The sequence below is a fragment of the Bidens hawaiensis genome, unplaced genomic scaffold, assembly GCF_021521415.1.
Source record: "Bidens hawaiensis isolate Kalapana, Puna unplaced genomic scaffold, B.hawaiensis_p1.1 tig00000237_1, whole genome shotgun sequence".
Lineage (NCBI taxonomy): Eukaryota > Viridiplantae > Streptophyta > Magnoliopsida > Asterales > Asteraceae > Bidens > Bidens hawaiensis.
The window spans coordinates 7,552,836-7,575,714 of NW_027491021.1; the positions used below are offsets into that span (position 1 = coordinate 7,552,836).

Below are 22,879 nucleotides of genomic sequence, written 5' to 3' on the forward strand. Positions count from 1 at the left end.
AAACTGAATCGTTACTAATGGTTTGGTTTCACACATTGAGGTTCAATAATAAGTTTACCGACCGGCCCGGTTTTATATGGCCAATTTTCAGTATAAAGCATAAACTCAAATTAATGTTGTACGAATTTGTAACGGCTTCACAAAAAGTATGAAGGCCATACCTAAATCGTGGGCATAACCGTTAGTAATGGGTTTTCGTCGAAAACCAAAAATGATCGGCCAGAAGTTAATGAAAAAAATCAATCGTGAAATCAAGCTATTGACCAGCTTGAACGGTTTTAAATCAAACAACGAACACCCATAAACTTGTTACATGATTACCAAGGTATGTGTTTCTCGCTGCATCGCGCGGGCACCCGCCTAGTGTGTGTGTGTGTATATATATATAGGTATATAAATGTATATTTGAAAATTTACGCCATATAAATTTAAACCCAATTAATCTTTATCAATCTCGATTAATCGCTAATCAGCAATTCCTACCCCACAACTTAATTAGCGTCTCATGAAGGTAACATTCTACTTTCTATACGTGTGGATTGTGTGACTATGAGTATTAGAGGTGCACAAACCAGGTATTTTTAGGAACCGGGACCGGATAGGAACCGATTCCGGGTATGGTCAACAAAAGTCAAAACCAGGTCGGGTAGGAATCGATTACGGGTATAGTTGGGTATTTGATTGGTTTTCGGGTTTTTTTCGGGTTCCAGGTATGGCTGGGGTCGGGTTTTGACTAGGTATTGGTGGAACTAGTTCCAGCAGGTCCGTGCCCAGAACCGGTTCCGGAGAGAAACCCAAAGCTCGGTCCGTATCCGCTTGTAGGGTAGGGTCGGTTCCAGTTATGGGTAGGAACTATGCAGTCAATAGCGGTGGGATAGCGGTTAGCGGACCTTTGCAAAATAGCAGTGCCAATAGCGATCCAGAATAGCGGAACCGCTATTAGTGGCGCTATTGGCTGCTATTCGACTATTTTTTTATTCCTAGATAGCGGTCATAGCATCGATTTCGAGGTTGGTATATTTAGGCTAGATTAAGAAAAGGCCAAAATAGCTCAAATTTCAAATTTGATTTTTTATTTGTTTATAACAAGTTTTTTTATCCAAACCCTAGAAAAGTCATGTTCTCGCTCTTTCGTCTGCCAACTCCTTGGTTGATGTGAACTCGAAGGAAGATTTCATTACTTATGGTTGAATCATATTTCAATTATTGATACTTTTGTGTTTTTTACTTTTGATATTACTATATATATATAATGCATGATATTAAAATTACCGCTTTCTCACCGCTATCCTACTGCGATAATCTATATCTCAAATAGTGGCCCTTGACCGTTAACTGATTTTTTACCGCATTGACTGCATAGGATAGGAACCGCCGGGTCAGGTCCGGAAACTTGTTTTTTTCACCTCTAGACTCTCTCTAGTGAGTATGTATACACTTTCTTTTGGGTTTTGTATGGGCCTATTTAATTTTACAAACTTTATGCGTTTCATTTGGGCCACAATTATCATAAGTCCAACAGGCCCACCAGAACCAAGTCGGTAACGCGTGGATGTATTCCCGAACCTTCAACCGAATAACGAAAATAAAAAAATAAAAATAATAAAAATAAAAATGTCGAGTTCAGTTGTAGCGTACACCTTCCGCCATATCCCACCTTTAATCCACCGTTCCCTCCCGTCGTTATTCTGCCGTCATCCGCCGTGCACCGTTCTATTCAAATCCTCTTCCTCATCATCATATTGCGGTCTATTAAATCCGTGTTATTTCACGGGGAATTCACTGTTTCGTAGAATGGAGGTAATCGTTTTCATTAGCGTTTCCTGATGTTTTGTATCTCATTTTATATTCGCTGTTGTAGCGTAACTCGAATTGCGTTTATACGTTGTAACTTTAGCTTTTGATTTCGGCGTATTTGATTTAGCTTGTGGTTGTGTATGGAGTGGTTTAAGTGGAATATTCTGTTTGTGTTTTGGATGTAATTTGGTATACTGTTAGTATATGTGTAAGAGCAAGCAGTTTGTTGAAATGAGTAACTGAATTTGGAGGATGAGTTATTGAGAAAATTAGGTTAGAGTTTGATGTGTACGGAAACGGTAATCGAAGGAGATAGGAAGAAATAGGAGATAACATTTACTTGATTCATTCATTTCATATCCTTATGATAACACAATCAGTACCATTCGAAAGGCTTACGCTGAGATTAACCGAATTGTATATGATGAATGGCATGACTAAATTGTATCTGCTTATCAACAAGAACATAATGCTGAAAAACTTTGGATGTCATATATGATTTATTTAAGTTTAAAACACATTCTAAAGGCGACCGTGATATCAACCGAAAGAAACTATATGGACACGATTGAGAATTAACTCCACTAATGTCATACTACTAAGCATAATTATAGGAAATTGTATGTTATTGGTGTTGTGGATCTGTGTGGTAGCATGTGATGTATCAGAGTTTTATAGCAAAATGATGTGTTCTACCATGTGAAAGGCTATATCATTGTGTCCATAGAAGAACATAATGCTGAGAAACCTTGGATGTCATACATGATTTATTTGAGTTAAAAGCATTGATTTGTATGTCTAGTGTAGATTTTTTTTTTAGTTTTCTGATTGTACACATAATTGATCCTTAGTTATAGCCACTTATAGGCAGGAAGTCTGAAACTTAACTGAGAAACTTGAAGAGGGCTATTGCTAGAGTTTAATAACTAATATAGTCGATAACAGTGCCTATATTATGCCATTGTTCGAGTATATTTTAGTATCTTGTCTGATCATTAAACATTATATCGCTGTACTGTATTAGTTTTTGATGATTTTAGGTGATGATTGAAATTGTTGATCCACCTTAGCACTTATGGGATACAGTTCTTAACCATTGACTAATGCTTTATTTGTTATTGTGTTTGCGTTTATCTGACTCAAATGTATAGCTTCTTTTTATAAAATACAAGGTGACATTCACTGAATGTTAGGCTATGATCAATAGCGTTGAAACATATGAGGTGACGAGTTAGTACTAAGATCTGTTTTGTTAGCATATCTGCTCAATAATGAGCGTGTATATATGTGTTAATTATGCTACTTTTAGAGTTTTACTTCAATATTGTTTTATGTTTGCATACAGCGATTCTGGGCAGGAGGCAGTGTGAATAAGAATAAAGGCATGGTGGAGCATTTGCAACGTTATGGAATAATTCAGTCCAAGAAAGTGGCTGAAGTAATGGAGGCTGTTGACAGGGCACTTTTTGTACCCGATGGATCTCCAGCCTATGAAGACAGTCCCATGCAAATAGGTTTCAATGCCACCATCTCTGCACCTCATATGCATGCTACTTGCCTCCAGTTGTTGGAGAAAAACTTACAGCCTGGAATGCACGCTTTAGATGTTGGTTCAGGTGCTTATCTCTTTTCTTTCCAAATCACTAGCTATTTATATGTTTGATTTACATCATATATCAAAACCTTTGTAGGAACGGGATACTTGACCGCATGTTTTGCACTTATGGTTGGGCCACAAGGGCGTGCAATTGGCGTTGAGCATATTCCCGAGCTCGTTGCAATGGCTATTAAGAATGTTGAAAAAAGTACAGCTGCTCAGTTACTCAAAGATGGATCTCTTGCCTTGAATGTTGGTGGTGAGTCATCACACTTTTATTCATCACTTCAATCTCTTTTGTATTTGAAACTTATAGGTGTGGGTTATTGTTATTATTATGATGACAGATGGCAGAGAAGGGTGGCCGGAGTTTGCCCCTTATGATGCTATTCATGTTGGGGCAGCAGCACCGGAGATTCCAAAGCCGCTTATAGAACAGTTGAAACCAGGGGGGAGGTTGGTTATTCCAGTTGGCAACATATTTCAGGAACTGAAGGTTGTTGACAAAAACGAGGACGGTTCTGTGACTGTTCGTACCGAGACTTCGGTACGCTATGTTCCACTCACAAGTAGGGAAGCACAGTTACGTGGCTACTGATGGATGGCTGTTTCCGACATTGTAAAGGTGTTTGTATTGTCATATGGTAAACATGTGACTGAATCGCTTTTCCGTGTTTAGTGTGTTGCATATAAAACATGACCAAAATAAGAATATATGATGAAGACCAAATGTGTAATGGTAGGCATGTAGAATGGTGACAGTTATTGCCTTGTTTTAGGAGTTCAGAGGTGTCTTCTACATCCTTGGCCTTGCTCCTTTCAGAGGTGTGATATATGCATGCTCCAAACATAACTTTTTGACACATACATGCTCCAAAATGTCCCTTACTAATAACTAAGAAAAGTGCTTTCCTTTACTAATGGAAGACCCTTCTCATTCTCAAAGTAGCTGTCTCCGTCTCGCTATTCCTGCTTCTGGAATAGACTAAGCTTCTCTTCTTTCGCTGCCTCTGCCTCTCCTTGGGTTTAGAACCCCCAAATCCACAATGACAATGATTGCTTCAAGGTCCATCTTAATAGAAGACCCGATCCATCTTCTCTTGAATCTTGACATTTCATCTAAAGAATAGAAAATGGTTAACACATGCGGATTGGAGAACGTATTCCCTTCCTAGCTATTAGTGAAACAGGGGCCATCACTCTAATACGAATCGAAAGAATCACTATCGGGTTTGGTATAGATTTTAAATATGTCTCCTAAAGATTTAAATTTCATATTTGTCCTTTTACTAACATGTTGTCGTCTCTACATTAGGAGTTCGAGACGGCATGCTTCTTAACTTGTCGCCTCACTATCATGTTAGCTCAAAACTTGTCGTCTCATCGTTATGTTAGCTCAAAATAGGACTGTTCATGAGTCGAGCCCGAGTCAAGCCAGGGTGGTTTCGAGCTCGGGCTCGAAGTCGTCTCATCGTTATGTTAGCTCAAAATAGGGCTGTTCACGAGTCGACCCGAGTCAAGCCAGGGTGGTTTTGAGCTCGGGCGAAATTAAACGGGGCAACTTAGCTAGGCTTAAGGTTGATTTTGAAGTTAAACGAACTTAAGATCGAGCCAACGAGTTGAGCCATGACTCGAGTCGAGCCAGGGTTGATTTTGGCTCGGTTATAAAAATGATCCAAATCAGCTCAGGATATTGCAAATCAATTTTTTATAGCTAGTTTTATTCGAGCTTTTTTCGAGCGAGCCACAAGCTCGAGCTTCGAGCCTTGAGCTTTTTGAACAGCCCTAGCTCAAAACTCGTTGTCTCCCCGCCATGTTAGCTTAAAACTCGTCGTCTCCTCACCATGTTAGTTAAAAATATTCTACCATCTTTACTACAAATATGGATCCTAAACCGATTTAAAAAATATTTAAATATTTTTAATTTTATTGGTTTTTAAATTCTTGTATATTAGATTTTGGATAATAAAGATTAAAAAAACTCATGCATACCATCAAAATCATTTTATGTGTATCTTGTTTAGATATATATAGTTGTTTAAATAACAAGATTTATTAAATTTAATTTTTAAGCTAGCATGGAGGGGAGGCGACGAGTTTTGAGCTAACATGGCGGGAAGGCAACAAATTTTGAGCTAACATGACGGTGAAACGACGAGTTATGAGCTAACATGGCGGGGAGGGGACGAGTTAAGAAACATGTCGTTTCGAGCTCCTAACGTAGAGGCAACGACATGCTAGTAAAAGGACAAATATAGAATTTAAATTTTGAATGGACATCTAAAATCTATCTCTAAAAAGGGACATTTTGGGAATTTTCCCATAACTTTTTACCCTTTTTTTCATCTACCACGTTTGGCATCACAAAAGCTAGCGTACTGTTTTAGGACGAGCTTATGTAGGGTAAGATGTATTTTGGCACGAACTATAATTTTAGAACAACCTCCATTGATTCGAAACACATTGTGATCAATAATATATAATATTCAAGTATAATTGGTCAATATATTCTGCATATTGTAGATGAAAAATCCGGATTGAAAGTGTGGTTCGTCTAAGGTCCTTTTCGAATAGAATGAGTTATAGTTAGTATATACTATTACTTATAATTTATTGTCTTTGTATATATACATTTCCTATTTAATTATATTTAGCTTTGTTTGTATATTGGCTCAATCATGTTATTCTTTCCTTCTGATGTTTTTTATTTCTATAGATGCAAAAATGTTCAATGTATGATGAAAAACGGCGTTATTTTTAACTACATTTGATCGGGTAGTATATACCGCCACTTGGGTTGTTGGCCTAGTGATAGATGTTTATGTCTTTTGGTGGAAAGTCCTGTATTTAATTCTTGAGCATGAAGTTAGTTTTAAAAGAAAATTGTAGTTTAGGATGAATATAGTTATAGTTAAAAAACAATAATACCAAAAATAAATATATAAATAAATAAAAAGAATGGTAGCGTGTGAATTAGAGAAATAGTAATAGCCATAGCCCATAAGCATGTGAGTCCGTTTAATTCATTGTATTTGTTCGTTCCTTTATTTCATTAATTGTTGGTTGGTAATATTCATTTACACTATAAATATCAACTTTGCCTTAATTTGACAATTTTGGAACTTATAAATAATACTTATGGCATGATATTAACATGTTTGATTTTATTTAATTTCTTCAATTAGATACAAGCACATCATTGGGACCACTTCATGTCACAATCATATTGTTATGGTTTAATATAGTAGACCCAAATAGTGACTTGTACTTAATTCTAATATAAGCTTTTTATTGATATTCGATATGTGATAAAATGGTCAGAAGAGTCATGTCGATCCGATTGATCAGTCCCGGTCTTTATGTTAGTCCGGGACGCTTTGGGGTGTTACCCCTTCATATGATGTTTCTTTATTGATTCTCTTGAATAAATTTGTAAGGATAAGGATAAATATCAATGATCTTTGTATCCTACATATAAGGATAAATATAAATAAAAACCTTTGTTGCAAACATCAAGAATAGTAAATTTGCACTAGAAGCCCCTAAACATCAAGGAGTAAGCATTTACTTAATCAAATATTTCAAAATATCTTTCACCTTAAACACGTTCATATTTAACATAATTATTTCCTTTATAAACATATATTAAAGACAAAAACCATTGTCTTACATAATTGATGATAAATAAAAATGCTTAATTCTAAAACAGTAACTCTTAACAATATTTACTTAGGGACGTGTAAAAGTTAAGAAGAAAATGGTGTCACAACAGCCAAAAGTGGAATTCTTTTGCGAATTGTAGCACCAGGTTTTTCACTTGTGTCCAGATAATCTTCCTTTCCTCCGTCAGGTAGCTCCCAATCGAACTTGTGCAAAAGGTTAGCCAACAAATTCTCATTTGTCGTCATTCCAAACGCAATCCCCGGGAATTCCCTTCTACCGGCACCAAATGGAATCAAATCAAAATCATGCCCTTTGAAGTCAATATTGCAATGTAAAAACCTCTAAGGTCGAAATTCATTGGAGTCATCCCACACTTTAGGATCTCTTGCAATGGTCCATGCATTAATGACAACCGTAGTTCCTTTTTTAACATCAAACTCCCTGACTTTTACATCTTGTCCTGCTACTCGAGGAAGAGTTGGCACGGGTGGATGAAGTCGAAGAGTTTCTTTGAACACAGCTTTCAAGTATACCATGTTATCTATGTCGTTTTTGTTTATTTGTTGTTTATCCTTAAGAACCATCCTCACTTCATCTTGTGCTTTCTTTAAAACCCTAGGATGCTTTAAAAGTTCAGTAAATGTCCACTCCAATACTGCCGATGTTGTATCTGTTCCTCCGACATAAGCATCCTACAATAACAAGTGTTTATTATAGATTGTCCAAAAGCTATTTTAGAAACTCACATTCGGCTTAATTTACCCCTCGTGCCAAATCAACGAGATCTTAAGAACTCAAATGTTGAACTTAGGAAGCAAGTGTCATGTTTTCTATTTCTGCTGGTTGAATTTGAATTTATACTCTCATTTTGCATAATTAATAATAAAATTTGGGATTTAAGTTAAATGATCATAAATTGGATGTTGCTCGGAGATACGAGGGATGATCCTGTCTTGCCAGCGTTCGAGTCCTGATCTCACCCGGTTTTACCGGCTCCACGCTGTCGTGCCGTTTGGCGGGCGTAGGGGTCGGGTTTTATCCGGGGAATCCCTCAATAGGTGGACCGCTAGGGGCTCCGTCCGTCCGGACTCGTGGCCGGCTCGGGCTACCTTTAGCCAATGGGGGCCATGTATGGAGTACCCGGCGTTACTTAATTGGTCGTTCCCAAAAAAATAATAATGAGTGAGCAGACAAGGCAGTTAACAAGCGAGCCCTAAGCCGAGCATCGCTCGTTTACAAACTGAGGTGGTTCAAATGGACGATGTTTTGTGTGTTTGATCGATCGTATTCAAATGTTCTCTTTCAGATATGGTGTAATTAGATATATATACTTCAAAGTAGTATCATACTTAGAACAACTAGTATTCGAACAACTAGTATGATTATTTAAAATTGATAAGTAATGTTGACACGTAATTAATGAGTATAAATTAAAGTGTTTAATTCTAATACATATTTTAGCTGTATTAACTTAGGGATATGTAAGAGACTGTAAGCAAACACGAACAAGGCATTGTTCATGTTTGTTTATTAAGAAAATAATGTGTTTATGAACACTTACCAAACAAGATTTTATGTTCGTGCTCGTTCATTAAGAAAATGAATGTGTTCACGAACATAAACGAACATAAATAAAATCGACAGAGCCTAGAAATTGAGACCGATATATTCATCAATGTGAATAATAAAAGTCTGTAAATGAATCGAATGAAAACAACAAGGGCATGCTCGTGTTCGTTCATCTATCTTTATAAGAACATGAGCACTTAATGGAACATATATTTATTTTCATGTTCGTTTATTTAAAAAATGGATTTTGTGTTCGTTTGTTTAAAATCTAAACGAACATAACTAAACAAAGATAAACGAGCATAAATGAACATATATGAACAAATGTAGATGAACACAAACAAAAATAAACGAACATAAATGAAAACACTTAAATGAACACAAATTAACAAATATAAAGCCTTTAAGTATATGACTCATCCAGATAATATTGTGACAACTGCCCAAATCCGACCCGACCCAGGTACCCGTTTTCGGATCCGATTTTAAGATCTAAAATTTGATTATAATCTTTATAAATTTATAATATATATATATATATATATATTACTAATAATAATAATGATAATAATAATAATTCCTTTCCGCCGTCCCGCCCCTTTTTCTCTCTTGTCGCCGTCCCGCCCCTCTGCTTAACCCTTAAGCCTTGAACCCCCCTTTTTCTCTTAACTCTTTGCTTGTCCTTTGGTTCTTCCCGCCTAAGGATGTCTGCGCAGCTCCACGCGCCAGACTCCTTACAAGGAAGCCTGCGTGAAGACCAGCTGTTCCTGCGATACGCGAGGCGAACTGTTCCCGCGGCGCGCAAAGGATTGTAGAACTGTTCCCGCGGCGCGCAAAGGATTGTAGTTCTTCCCGCGGCGCGCAAAGGATTGTAGTTCTTCCCGCGGCGCGCTAAGGATTGTAGTTCTTCCCGCGGCGCGCTGAGGAATTGTTCTGTCTGCCTTCGCCCTCGCGCACTCAAGCCTTCTCGCGCTAGACACTTAAGTCTTTTCTCCAGTTTATGCCAGCCTGTATGCTTTTGAAATATCTTATCTTCTGTGCTATACCTGCCAAGGTATGGGCACAGTAGGCCAGATCTGACATCTGTCCGAAAGGTCACTTTCGGCGCAGCTTGCTTACCAACCCTCTTGGTTGTTAGAAAAAGTAACTGGCATAATCTTTTAAAATCTTCTTTTCCATGTCTTGAACAGTAACCTGTCAGCCTTCCCCATCCCCTGCAGCTGCCACCATATCTTTTGCTTTTGATATCTTTTGCTTTGATTTGATAAGATCTTTTTCCCCAATTCAAGGGATGTGTTCCCTAGGGTTTTCCTATAAATAAAACTAATTTCTTGGATAATTAAACACTACACTCAAACACTTAATCACTCCCCAAAATCTTTCTCCCTTACTCTCTACCGAAGATCCTCAGCGACGCCTCCAACTCCCCTCTTTGCAATCCGTCTTCTCTTCTTTTCTGCCCGGAAATCTCGGTAAATAAATAATATATAATTTTTTTTTAATAATTTGTTTAAGTGACTTACTTATATTCAAGACATAAAAACCAATCGTTAAACCAATAACCTCTTATTTATAGGTTAACTTTCGCTTGTTTAAAAGTTGGTTCTTGCATTATCTTTCAACGCACCTTTTACAAGTGAGTAATCTCGTACCTAATCCCCTTTTATTTTTTAACGTTTTGGGATGTTCATGTGTTCGTACAACTTGAGTCTTAAACTTGTTTATGAAATTATGTGCGCAAAACCCATGTGTTATGGACGTTTACTAGTGTTGTATATTTGTATGTGTTGATCATTAACCGCTTTGATCGGCCTATTCCGAAGTTTTCATGGATCCATTAGATGAACACGGGAGACCTATTGTTACGATTTTCTTGGTTTGTTTGCACATACACGAATGATTATTTGTTTTTGCTCGATTTGGAGCATGCTATGAACTATGAGCTATGATCTATTTAGGCTTGATCACAATCTGTTTACACACTATGTTGAACATCAGTTATACACATGTTGCGCGCAGTGCTTGTTATTATCTATTTATATCTATTAAACTTGATTTCTCACCGACACGCAAGTGTTGACGTTTTATTTTAACACATGTTCAGGTTTGCTGTAGCTGCTTTTGGAAACTCGAGGACACGTAGGATGTTTTCTTTTACTTTGGACCTAGTTTAAAATATAACAAGACAAATTTATGTATTATGAGTTATGATATGTGATTTATGTTACTTTATGGTGTGTTATGCGCATGCGCAATGAAATGTATTTATTAAATATTGACACCCAAATAGTGTCACGAGTAATGAAACAATTCGTAGCGCCCCGATGTATAATCTGCCATCGGTCGGGGTGTTACAGATTGGTATCAGAGCTCCGTGACTTTAGGATTAGGTGGTTAGACGTAACGACCTAGAATACCTAAGAGTCCCTTCTCGCGCATGAGAAAAATCTCATGATTGCGCGCTAATTGTTAATTACTCGATATTTATAAAATATGCTTGCGCATACGCAGCACATGATTTCATGTTTTATCCGCGATCTTTCGATTTTTATTGTTAAATTTCAATTCGTTTCTTTACTTACATATTTGTTTGTTGTTGGGACTTAACATTGAAAATCCGAAAAGTCATGGTGATACATGAATAGTTGATTTTCAATCCCCATTAACTTTATGTTCTAAAATTGAAGATTTGAAAAGTCATGGTGATACATGAATTGTCAACCTCTAATACTCATTTACTCGTATATTTTAAATTGAAGATTTGAAAAGTCATGGTGATGCATGAATTGTCGATTTTCAATTCGAATTCATTACCTGTATTAAGTTTGCATTTAAATTCATATTTTACTCCAAAATTTGATAGCATTTAACTCCGCGAAACAAGCTTTACAATGATATACTTTGCGCTAAAACGATTTCCCATACCAAGATATTAACAAAAACTAAAACTTTTATAGAATGCCTCCGCTATCAGCTCGCCGTCATCAGAGGAGAGAAGCCTCGCGCAGACGTATGCAGCGTCGTTCCCAGGAAATGGCTGCCGCAATAGCCCAAGCCTTAAATCAAAATAATACCAACCCCTCCGGATACAATATTAAGTCCTTTAATGCGGGTAACCCTCCGAAATTCACAGGGCTCGAAGGAGCCACCGTAATGCTCCAATGGCTCGAGAAAATCGAGAACACCTTCCTCCATACCCATTGCCCTCTAGACCGACGAACCTTATACGCCTCAAGTGTCCTGGAATCAAGGGCGCTTACATGGTGGAACGGAGTAGCTCACGCGCGTGGCGCAGAGGCTGCTTCTAGCATGCTCTGGGAGGAATTCAAGGATCTTTTGACTCGAGAATTCTGCCCTCCCAACGAAGTAAAGCGCCTTGAGGAGGAATTTTGGAACTTGAAACAGTACAGTGGCGAAGCGCGCGAGTACGCTACGCGCTTTCACGAACTAAGTTTGCTTGTCCCGCACCTAGTTACCCCTTCCCGCCGCGCCATCGAAAAGTTTCTTGGGGGTCTCCCCATGGAAATTCAAGATTCTGTATGGGCCAGGAACCCAGTAACCCTCTCTGACGCCATCGAGTTGGCCGCTGTGCTCAGCGACAACCATGTCAGGGCAGGAACCCTGTTCCTGCGGGGAGCCGAGAAGACCAAACTCACCAAGACTGTCCCAGAACCAACAGAAACCAAGCCAGAACCCTCAAACCGTAACAACCTCAAACGCAGGCACAAACCCAATCATCAAGCCTACGCGCTTACCAACCCGCTCATTGTCCGGCAACCCGCCTACCAACCTCCAGTACACGCTCCTAACCCACTGTCAACCTACCCAACACCCCCTGTAGTCCATAACTATGCCTTAACCAATTCCGCGCTCCCTGCCCCGTCAACTAAGAAACCTTACACAGGAAACCAACCCTTTTGCCCAACCTGTAAACTTCATCACCCAACTAAAGCCCCGTGTCGACAATGCAACCGATGTGGCCGTATTGGTCACACTGCTGAGTACTGTAGAGTCCTTCCCGCCAACCCAATCGCGCAAACACCCCCAACCTACCCGCAAAACCTACAATCAACATACCATAATCCACGACCCAGGTCGTGCTATAACTGCGGTGACCCCAGTCATTTCCGGAACGCGTGCCCGAGACTGCAAGTACAAATTACGCAAGCTAATCTGGTTAACCAAATTTCAAACCAAGTGGCGCGCGGACGAGCTTTTAATATAACCGCGCACCAAGCGCAAGCGAATAATGACGTGGTTAATGGTACATTTTTACTTAACGGACAATATGCATCTATACTTTTTGATACTGGCGCCGATATGAGTTTTATTTCTCGCACATTTGAACAAAAACTTGCGCGACCGCGAATAAACTTAAACGGAAACTTTACAGTTGAAATGGCTAACGGTGAAACAATTATAATAAACTCCGTGATCAAAGATTGCACGCTTAACCTTAATGAACACGATTTTCTAATCGACCTCATTCCCATGCCTCTTGGAAGTTTTGATGTTATTATTGGTATGGACTGGCTCTCGCAAAATCGCGCCGAAGTAATCTTCGCCAAGAAATTGATTCGCATTCCTCGGGAAAATGGTCAAGATCTTCATATCTACGGCGAGAAACCATCTAACGGTCTTAAACTTATGTTATGCACTGAAGCCCGAAGACTTTTACGAAAGAAATGTGTCGCGTTCTTAGCTCATGTGGTCAAACCCGATGAAGGAAAGAAGAAACTTCATGAAATCCCCATCGTGCGTGACTTTCCTGAAGTCTTTCCCGAAGATCTTTCTGGTTTACCTCCCGCTCGGGAAGTCGAGTTTCGTGTTGATCTTGTTCCTGGTGCATCCCCCGTAGCCAAATCTCCTTATCGACTTGCACCCGCTGAAATGCAAGAATTAGCAAGTCAACTTCAAGAGTTGACCGATAAAGGATTCATTCGCCCTAGCTCTTCGCCGTGGGGTGCTCCGGTTTTGTTCGTTAAAAAGAAAGACGGTTCGTTTCGCATGTGTATCGATTACCGCGAGCTGAACAAGCTCACCATTAAGAACCGGTACCCCTTACCGCGTATTGACGACCTCTTTGACCAACTCCAAGGTGCCTCTTGTTTCTCCAAAATCGATCTCCGTTCTGGCTATCACCAGTTGCGTATCCGCGAAGAAGATATTCCCAAAACTGCCTTTCGAACCCGCTACGGTCATTTTGAATTCTTGGTCATGCCCTTCGGTTTAACCAACGCACCCGCTGTCTTCATGGATCTAATGAACCAGGTGTGTAGGCCTTTCTTGGACCAATTCGTGATCGTGTTTATCGATGACATTCTGGTATATTCCAAAACCAAGGCCGAGCATGAACAACATCTTCTGTTGTTGTTGCAAAAGCTTCGAACCGAACAACTCTATGCCAAACTCTCCAAGTGTGAGTTTTGGTCTGACGAGGTACAGTTTCTTGGTCATGTTGTAAACAAGATGTGTATTCATGTCGACCCATCCAAAATTGAAGCAATCAAGAACTGGATTACACCGACCACTCCTACCGAAATCCGTTCCTTTTTGGACTTAGCTGGTTACTACCGGCGATTCATTTCGAACTTCTCAAAAATCGCCTTGCCTTAACAGCATTAACGCACAAAGGCAAACCGTATATTTGGGGCTCGAAGCAAGAAGAAGCCTTTCAAACGCTCAAGCGAATGTTGTGCGAAGCTCCTGTTCTAACGTTACCAGAGGGTACTGACGACCTTGTCGTTTATTGTGATGCCTCCAACCAAGGTCTCGGTTGTGTACTTATGCAACGAGGCAAGGTTATCGCTTACGCGTCAAGGCAACTCAAAATTCATGAAAAGAATTATACGACTCACGACCTCGAACTTGGCGTAGTTGTATTTGCCTTAAAAATCTGGAGACACTACCTCTATGGTACTAAGTGCATCATTTACACCGACCATAAAAGCCTTCAGCACATTTTTGATCAAAAGGAACTTAACATGAGACAACGCCGATGGAACGAACTCATCAGCGATTACGATTGTGAGATCCGATATCACCCTGGAAAGGCTAATGTGGTAGCCGATGCGCTCAGCCGCAAACCCAGTCAACTCAACTGTATTTTGCCGCGCACGCAGCTTCGCTTCGCGCCGATCCAAAGCAATCTTGAATCGCGCATTCGCGACGCGCAGCGCGCATCGATCTGCAAAGGCAACCTACGCGCCGAGTTAGCGTGTGGTGCGGAAGCGCATCTAGTCCCTAACCTGATTGGAACTCTCTGTTATCTCAATCGCATCTGGATTCCCAATGATGAGATTCTTCGCACTGACATACTGAGTGAAGCGCACAAAACTCGATATTCCATTCATCCTGGCGCTGACAAAATGTACAAAGATTTGCGCCTTACTTATTGGTGGCCCGGTATGAAAAAGGATATTGCTGTGTTCATAGCTAAATGCCTAACTTGTTCTAAGGTAAAAGCTGAACATCAACGCCCATCTGGTTTGCTCGAACAACCAGAAATTCCTACGTGGAAATGGGAAAGTATAGCAATGGACTTTATCACCAAGTTACCCTCGACCGCAAGCAAACATGATAGCATTTGGGTAATAGTGGATCGATTGACCAAGTCTGCCCACTTTCTGCCCATTCGTGAAACCTACCGTGTTGAACAACTTGCGCATCTTTATGTCAAGGAAATTGTCTGCCGTCATGGTACTCCCTTGAGCATCATATCCGACCGCGATGGCCGTTTTATATCTCGCTTTTGGAAATCTCTCCAATCTGCGTTAGGAACTCGTTTGGACATGAGTACTGCATATCATCCTCAGACTGACGGACAGTCTGAGCGAACCATCCAAACCCTTGAGGATATGCTTCGATCTTGTGTTCTTGATTTTGGAGGTAATTGGGATTCACACCTACCCCTGATCGAGTTCTCTTATAATAACAGCTATCATTCCAGCATCGGTATGACCCCATTTGAAGCACTTTACGGTCGAAAGTGCCGCTCACCGATTTGTTGGAACGAAGTGGGTGAAGTTCAAATCACAGGACCCGAACTAGTTCAAGAGACAACCGATAAAATCGCCAAGATCCGTGATCATCTGCTGACTGCCGGAAGCCGACAGAAGAGTTACGCAGATCGCAGGCGGAAGCCTCTCGAATTTCTAGTTGGTGATCTTGTTTTCCTCAAAGTGTCGCCCTGGAAGGGTGTTGTCCGCTTTGGGAAGAAAGGTAAGCTTGCACCTCGTTATGTTGGTCCGTTCAAGATTCTTGCGAGAGTGGGAAAGGTTGCCTACAAACTGGACCTGCCGCCCGCGCTCAGCAATGTGCATCCAACGTTCCATGTATCCAATCTCAAGAAATGTTTAGCTGACGAGAACCTCCACATACCACTTGATGAAGTTCAAGTTGATGAGTCTATGCATTTCGTTGAGAAGCCTGTTGAGATTATGGATCGCGAGGTGAAGCAAACCAAGCGCAGTCGCATCCCTATTGTCAAAGTTCGCTGGGAGTCCAAGCGCGGAGCCGAGTTCACTTGGGAAAGGGAAGATCAAATGAAGATCAAATACCCGCACCTTTTCTCTGCGCATCCTACTTCGAGATAAATTTCGGGACGAAATTTCTTAAAGTAGGGGAGACTGTGACAACTGCCCAAATCCGACCCGACCCAGGTACCCGTTTTCGGATCCGATTTTAAGATCTAAAATTTGATTATAATCTTTATAAATTTATAATATATATATATATATTACTAATAATAATAATGATAATAATAATAATTCCTTTCCGCCGTCCCGCCCCTTTTTCTCTCTTGTCGCCGTCCCGCCCCTCTGCTTAACCCTTAAGCCTTGAACCCCCCTTTTTCTCTTAACTCTTTGCTTGTACTTTGGTTCTTCCCGCCTAAGGATGTCTGCGCAGCTCCACGCGCCAGACTCCTTACAAGGAAGCCTGCGTGAAGACCAGCTGTTCCTGCGATACGCGAGGCGAACTGTTCCCGCGGCGCGCAAAGGATTGTAGAACTGTTCCCGCGGCGCGCAAAGGATTGTAGTTCTTCCCGCGGCGCGCAAAGGATTGTAGTTCTTCCCGCGGCGCGCTAAGGATTGTAGTTCTTCCCGCGGCGCGCTGAGGAATTGTTCTGTCTGCCTTCGCCCTCGCGCACTCAAGCCTTCTCGCGCTAGACACTTAAGTCTTTTCTCCAGTTTATGCCAGCCTGTATGCTTTTGAAATATCTTATCTTCTGTGCTATACCTGCCAAGGTATGGGCACAGTAGGCCAGATCTGACATCTGTCCGAAAGGTCACTTTCGGCGCAGCTTGCTTACCAACCCTCTTGGTTGTTAGAAAAAGTAACTGGCATAATCTTTTAAAATCTTCTTTTCCATGTCTTGAACAGTAACCTGTCAGCCTTCCCCATCCCCTGCAGCTGCCACCATATCTTTTGCTTTTGATATCTTTTGCTTTGATTTGATAAGATCTTTTTCCCCAATTCAAGGGATGTGTTCCCTAGGGTTTTCCTATAAATAAAACTAATTTCTTGGATAATTAAACACTACACTCAAACACTTAATCACTCCCCAAAATCTTTCTCCCTTACTCTCTACCGAAGATCCTCAGCGACGCCTCCAACTCCCCTCTTTGCAATCCGTCTTCTCTTCTTTTCTGCCCGGAAATCTCGGTAAATAAATAATATATAATTTTTTTTTTAATAATTTGTTTAAGTGACTTACTTATATTCAAGACATAAAAACCAATCGTTAAACCAATAACCTCTTATTTATAGGTTAACTTTCGCTTGTTTAAAAGTTGGTTCTTGCATTATCTTTCAACGCACCTTTTACAAGTGAGTAATCTCGTATCTAATCCCCTTTTATTTTTTAACGTTTTGGGATGTTCATGTGTTCGTACAACTTGAGTCTTAAACTTGTTTATGAAATTATGTGCGCAAAACCCATGTGTTATGGACGTTTACTAGTGTTGTATATTTGTATGTGTTGATCATTAACCGCTTTGATCGGCCTATTCCGAAGTTTTCATGGATCCATTAGATGAACACGGGAGACCTATTGTTACGATTTTCTTGGTTTGTTTGCACATACACGAATGATTATTTGTTTTTGCTCGATTTGGAGCACGCTATGAACTATGAGCTATGATCTATTTAGGCTTGATCACAATCTGTTTACACACTATGTTGAACATCAGTTATACACATGTTGCGCGCAGTGCTTGTTATTATCTATTTATATCTATTAAACTTGATTTCTCACCGACACGCAAGTGTTGACGTTTTATTTTAACACATGTTCAGGTTTGCTGTAGCTGCTTTTGGAAACTCGAGGACACGTAGGATGTTTTCTTTTACTTTGGACCTAGTTTAAAATATAACAAGACAAATTTATGTATTATGAGTTATGATATGTGATTTATGTTACTTTATGGTGTGTTATGCGCATGCGCAATGAAATGTATTTATTAAATATTGACACCCAAATAGTGTCACGAGTAATGAAACAATTCGTAGCGCCCCGATGTATAATCCGCCATCGGTCGGGGTGTTACAAATATTACTTATTTTCTATTAATACATAAATGAACATAAATAAACAGACATAAAAGAACATAAATAAATGAACGTTCATGAACATAAATGAACAAACGGAGCATGTGTTTATATTCGTTCATTTATTAAATAAACGAACTTAAACGAACTCCCCCCCCCCCCCGAACGGTTCACGAACTATTCACCGAACGTTTGGTTCGTTTACAGGTCTATGTAAGAGTTAAGAAAAACATGGTGTCGCAACAGCCAAAAGTGGAATCTTTTTGCGAATTATAGCACCAACTGGTCTTTCACTCATATCAAGATACTCGTTCTTCACTCCGTTAGGTAATTTCCAATCGAATTTGTGCAAAAGGTTAGCCAGTAAATTCTCATTTGTCGTCATTGCAAAAGCAATCCCCGGGCATCCCCTCCTTCCGGCACCAAATGGAATCAAATCAAAATCATGCCCTTTGAAGTCGATAGTGCAATCTAGAAACCTTTCAGGTCGAAATTCATTCGATTCATCCCATGTTTTAGGGTCTCTTGCAATGCTCCATGCATTAACGATGACTCTTGTTCCTTTTCTAACGTCAAATCCCATGACTTTCGCATCTTGGCTCGCTACTCGGGGAAGTATAGTTGGGATGGGCGGATGAAGACGAAGAGTTTCTTTAAATACGGCTTTCAAGTACGTCATGTTATCTATGTCTTTTTGTTCTATTTGTTGCTTATCCTTAAGTACCATCCTCACTTCATCTTGTGTTTTCTTTAAAACCCTAGGATTTTTTAGAAGTTCAGTAAATGCCCACTCTAATACTATCGCTGTTGTATCTGTTCCCGCGGTATAAGCATCCTATAATCACAAGTATTTTGTTATATAGTGTGCTAAGTTATTTCATAAACTCACAATTTACTTAATGTACCCCTACTATCAAATCAACACCCTTAGGTAGTGTTTGATATACATGAATAAATGGTGGAATGGAATGACCCATTGTGAGATAATTAATGAAAAAAAGTGTGTTTGGTTTGATTAATGAAATGGAATGACCTATTACTTAGTTCAATCCATTTCCCCCGAAACACCACAATTTCATTCCATCCATCCCTCGTGCTTTTTTTTTTCAATTCATTCCCTTTTTCACGCTACATCACCTCCACCACCATCATCCACCACCAACCACAACCACAACCATCACCGTCGCCACCACCCACCACCACCATTGCCAGTCACTATCGTCGTTATTGCCACCAACCAGCGCCATCACCGCCAGCCGTCCACCATCGCTAGGTGCTCGCCACCGGCATCAACTATCGCCTCTGCCCCTCACCACCACAATCACCGTTGTCGCCACCTCCCGCCCGCCACCTCCATCAACCATAGCTCTTGCCATGGCCACCACAATAGTAGCATCACTGTCGCTACCACCCACCAACACCGCCCTCTATCGTTACTGTCACCCTCCACCACTCGCCTCCAACCACCATTATCTCCTGCCACCCACCCCCACTCGCCATCGCCAACCACCATCAACCCCCACCACCGCCGACACCACAATCGCCCCCTACCTCCTACCACCACCACCATCGCCACTCATTACCATCTTAATTTTGTTTTTTTGTCTTTTCCTGCTTACTAAACAATGCCAACTAATGAAATTCATTCAATTCTCATGTATTTACCAAATATCTCATTGGAATGACATTAACTCATTCTATTCATTTGTCCATTTTATTATCACGCTCAATTCATTTCTTCGTCTATTTTATTACCATATACCAAAGAAACTCTTATTCTTAGTATATATATTTTAAGTGTTTTTATATGACGTTTTAGAAAGTTCAAAATGCAAAAAAAAAACAAACATAATACTTTAGCATAAACCAAGACTTTAATTTAACTTTTCTAGAAGGGTGGGGAGTGCCTTCGGGATCGTTGAATGGTACTAAATTATGGCTGCTATTCTTATAGTTAGGGCATTTACATATTTCTCTTTGTAATATCATTAATTACAATTTACCGAAGTTAAAAAATTAATTACGTACTTGTTATTCTTAATATCTTTAATTACATAGTTTCTAAAGTCCAAAAACCAATTGCATATTCATTTTTTCTAAAACATATGTATCACTTGTATGTATTTCATTGCTATTAACTTATTAAAATGACTATTTCCATACGATGCTTTGGAGATGGAATAAAAAATAGATTGAGAAAGCTGATGCATGCCAGCGGTGAAAAACAAGGAGTTGAAAGACGACTCCTCCACCGTAAGGGTGATGGGGTTGGCAACAAGGAGGGATCGAGATGTCGATCATGTGCCACCTCCTACCATATGGGAACACTGTCTCACCCAATGTGTCTATAAAAATAGCCTTGCAAAGACTTCTGCAATATGCTTTATTTTTAAATAGAAATTAAATATATTCATTCAATAGGAGATCCACAGGATGTTGATTGTAAGTGAGAAGATTTGTTACGGAAAAAATGATGACGCGTGAATCCACGGGTGATGTACTAACCAAGCTTATGCAACCCAAAAATGTTAACGGATGAGAGAAATGATAAAATTTTAGATTTATATAGTTGAAGAATAATCAAGTATATAATTGAAATTTTGATGTGAAAAGAGAGAATATTAAGAATCTAAGGTTGGTTTGGAAAGCCAATGGAGAACCACCCTTATCTTATCATTAAGAAATATAGAAGACCAAAATCTAACTTTGTTTTTATAATTCACTCAAAACGACTTTCTATCCTATCTATTAATGCATCACTTTGTCAATTAACGAGCTCAGCTCAGCTCAGCTCAACTGGCATCGAAAGAAAGTGAATATCTGCGCTAAACATCGCGGTCTTAAGTTTGAACTTGACCTCAACCGGGTTTTACCAAAGTGAACCTTCGGACGACGGGTTTTCCCCAAAGCGTGACAGGTGGGCTTGGGCTAGCTACCCAAAGTTATCTGAGATCATGGGCGCATGAGGTTGCCCCAGATAGCCGGGTTTTATCCGTAGGTTGTTAAAATAATAAATAATTAACTAATGCAAATCTGAAATCACTTTAAATGTAAAATTCGTTACCAAGAGGAGTGCTTTAATGGCATGCCTGTCGAGAACCACCCCTATCTTATCTTCCTTTTGGATCTTTAACAATATATCAATGAACGCTTCTCTACCTTCGTCGCCGTTCGTCCTCGATTGATCCCTAAGCCGCTCCTCCACAACACCATCCAAGAACTCGTCCATCTGTCTAGCAACCCTCTCGACTTTACCACTAAATCCTCTTAACCGATCCAACCATGAAAGCCAAGGAACAAGATCCTCAAAGTTAAGACCACCGAGCACGTCAAAAAACTCGTTCAACATCTTCCTAAACTTCCTCCCACTCTCCTCGTCGTTATACTTTTTCCCGAACGTCACTCTACACACCACATCATTGGTAAACCTCACAAATAAATCACTCAAATCTATTACCTGTAATCAGACACAATATATTAGTTAGTGTTTATTACAATTATGTTTATCATAACTACAAAACGTGTTTTAGTTAGGCTTTCTTGATAGTTATTCTCTTTATATTCTAGTTAGAGTTGCTTTGTAAGTATTTTTAATTTATAATTGTATCGTTAACATATAGTTGATTAATAGTAAGTAACATCTTAGACTTTTTCATTTTTCTATGCCTTTGATATCTTGATTGTATTATAACTACAAAATATGATTTAGCTAGGGTTCCTTGATAGTTATTTTCTCTATATTTTAGTTAGAGGTGTTTTGTAATTATTTTTCATTTTTAATTGTATTGTTAATATATAGTTGATTAATAATAAGTAACATCTTACGCCTTTTTCATTTTTCTATACCTTTGATTTCTTGATTTTGTCAACAACAACGGCGATCTCTTCTTCCCTAATCTCACGATGAGCTTCAATCTTTTTGTTGCTTAACAAATGGAGAACCATAATACTCTTGACTTGCCGCCAGTAGTCACCATAAGGTGCCACCGAGACTTCTTTTAAGTCGAACAGGAGCCGACGAAACATTTTCACGTCAGGTCTGCTAGCAAATATGAGATCATTGGTTTTCATTATTTCACGAGCTGCATCGGCTGATGAGATGACAATGGTTGGGACCGAGCCCAAGTGGATGAGCATAAGTGGACTGCCTAGTTTTTGGGACAAAGTATGAAGGGAGTGGTGGATGAGTGGACCAATCTGGTGCAGGTTGCCGATCACCGGTAGTTTTGGTGGTGAAGGTGGTAGGTTTTTGTTGGTGGAAAATGGATTAATAAAGTTGAGTAATTTGTGAAGAAATAATAATATGGGTAACAAAGCTAGAATGTACACCAATGGAACCATAGTTAGTTTCTAGGTATAATCTACGCTTTTGGTGTTTAAATGTTAACTATTTATAGATGAATAGAAGATGTTTAAACCAAAAAAAAAAAATAGTAAAGGTGTGATATTTGATGATAAAAAAAATATCTTTTTCCTATTCTTCTAGATCAAACAAAAATTCAACATATAAGATAAGATACCTTGTGGAAAATTAGCTAGAAGAAAGTTCATATTATATATATTTTAGTTTAGATTATTATGATATTTATTGGAGTAGACATGGTGGCTTATTTATGTTCGTTAAAAAGATAACGACGTTGGAAGACAAGAAACAAAGTTTTATTTGACAACAAACGAGTATTAAATAGCATCAAGGAAGACATA

General features: G+C 39.5%; 2 protein-coding genes and 1 pseudogene across 2 annotated transcripts; 1 reads left to right on the forward strand and 2 right to left on the reverse strand.

The window, feature by feature from the left end:
• Positions 1-1,601: 1,601 nt before the first annotated feature.
• Positions 1,602-4,031, forward strand: LOC143607498 (protein-L-isoaspartate O-methyltransferase 1-like). The gene is made up of 4 exons (XM_077082947.1): positions 1,602-1,800; positions 3,143-3,413; positions 3,489-3,653; positions 3,742-4,031. The coding sequence occupies exons 1-4, from the start codon at positions 1,615-1,617 to the stop codon at positions 3,990-3,992; spliced, it is 873 nt and encodes a 290-aa protein (XP_076939062.1). The 5' UTR covers positions 1,602-1,614; the 3' UTR covers positions 3,993-4,031.
• A 3,109-nt stretch (positions 4,032-7,140) lies between these two features.
• On the reverse strand, positions 7,141-7,924 carry LOC143599997 (cytochrome P450 71A8 pseudogene; annotated as a pseudogene).
• Positions 7,925-18,391: 10,467 nt separating this feature from the next.
• LOC143616766 (cytochrome P450 736A117-like) lies at positions 18,392-22,516 on the reverse strand. The gene is made up of 3 exons (XM_077089527.1): positions 22,022-22,516; positions 21,240-21,632; positions 18,392-19,010 (listed from the first exon to the last, which is right to left on the reverse strand). Exons 1-3 carry the CDS (start codon positions 22,514-22,516, stop codon positions 18,396-18,398), a joined length of 1,503 nt encoding a protein of 500 aa, XP_076945642.1. The 3' UTR covers positions 18,392-18,395.
• Positions 22,517-22,879: the final 363 nt, after the last annotated feature.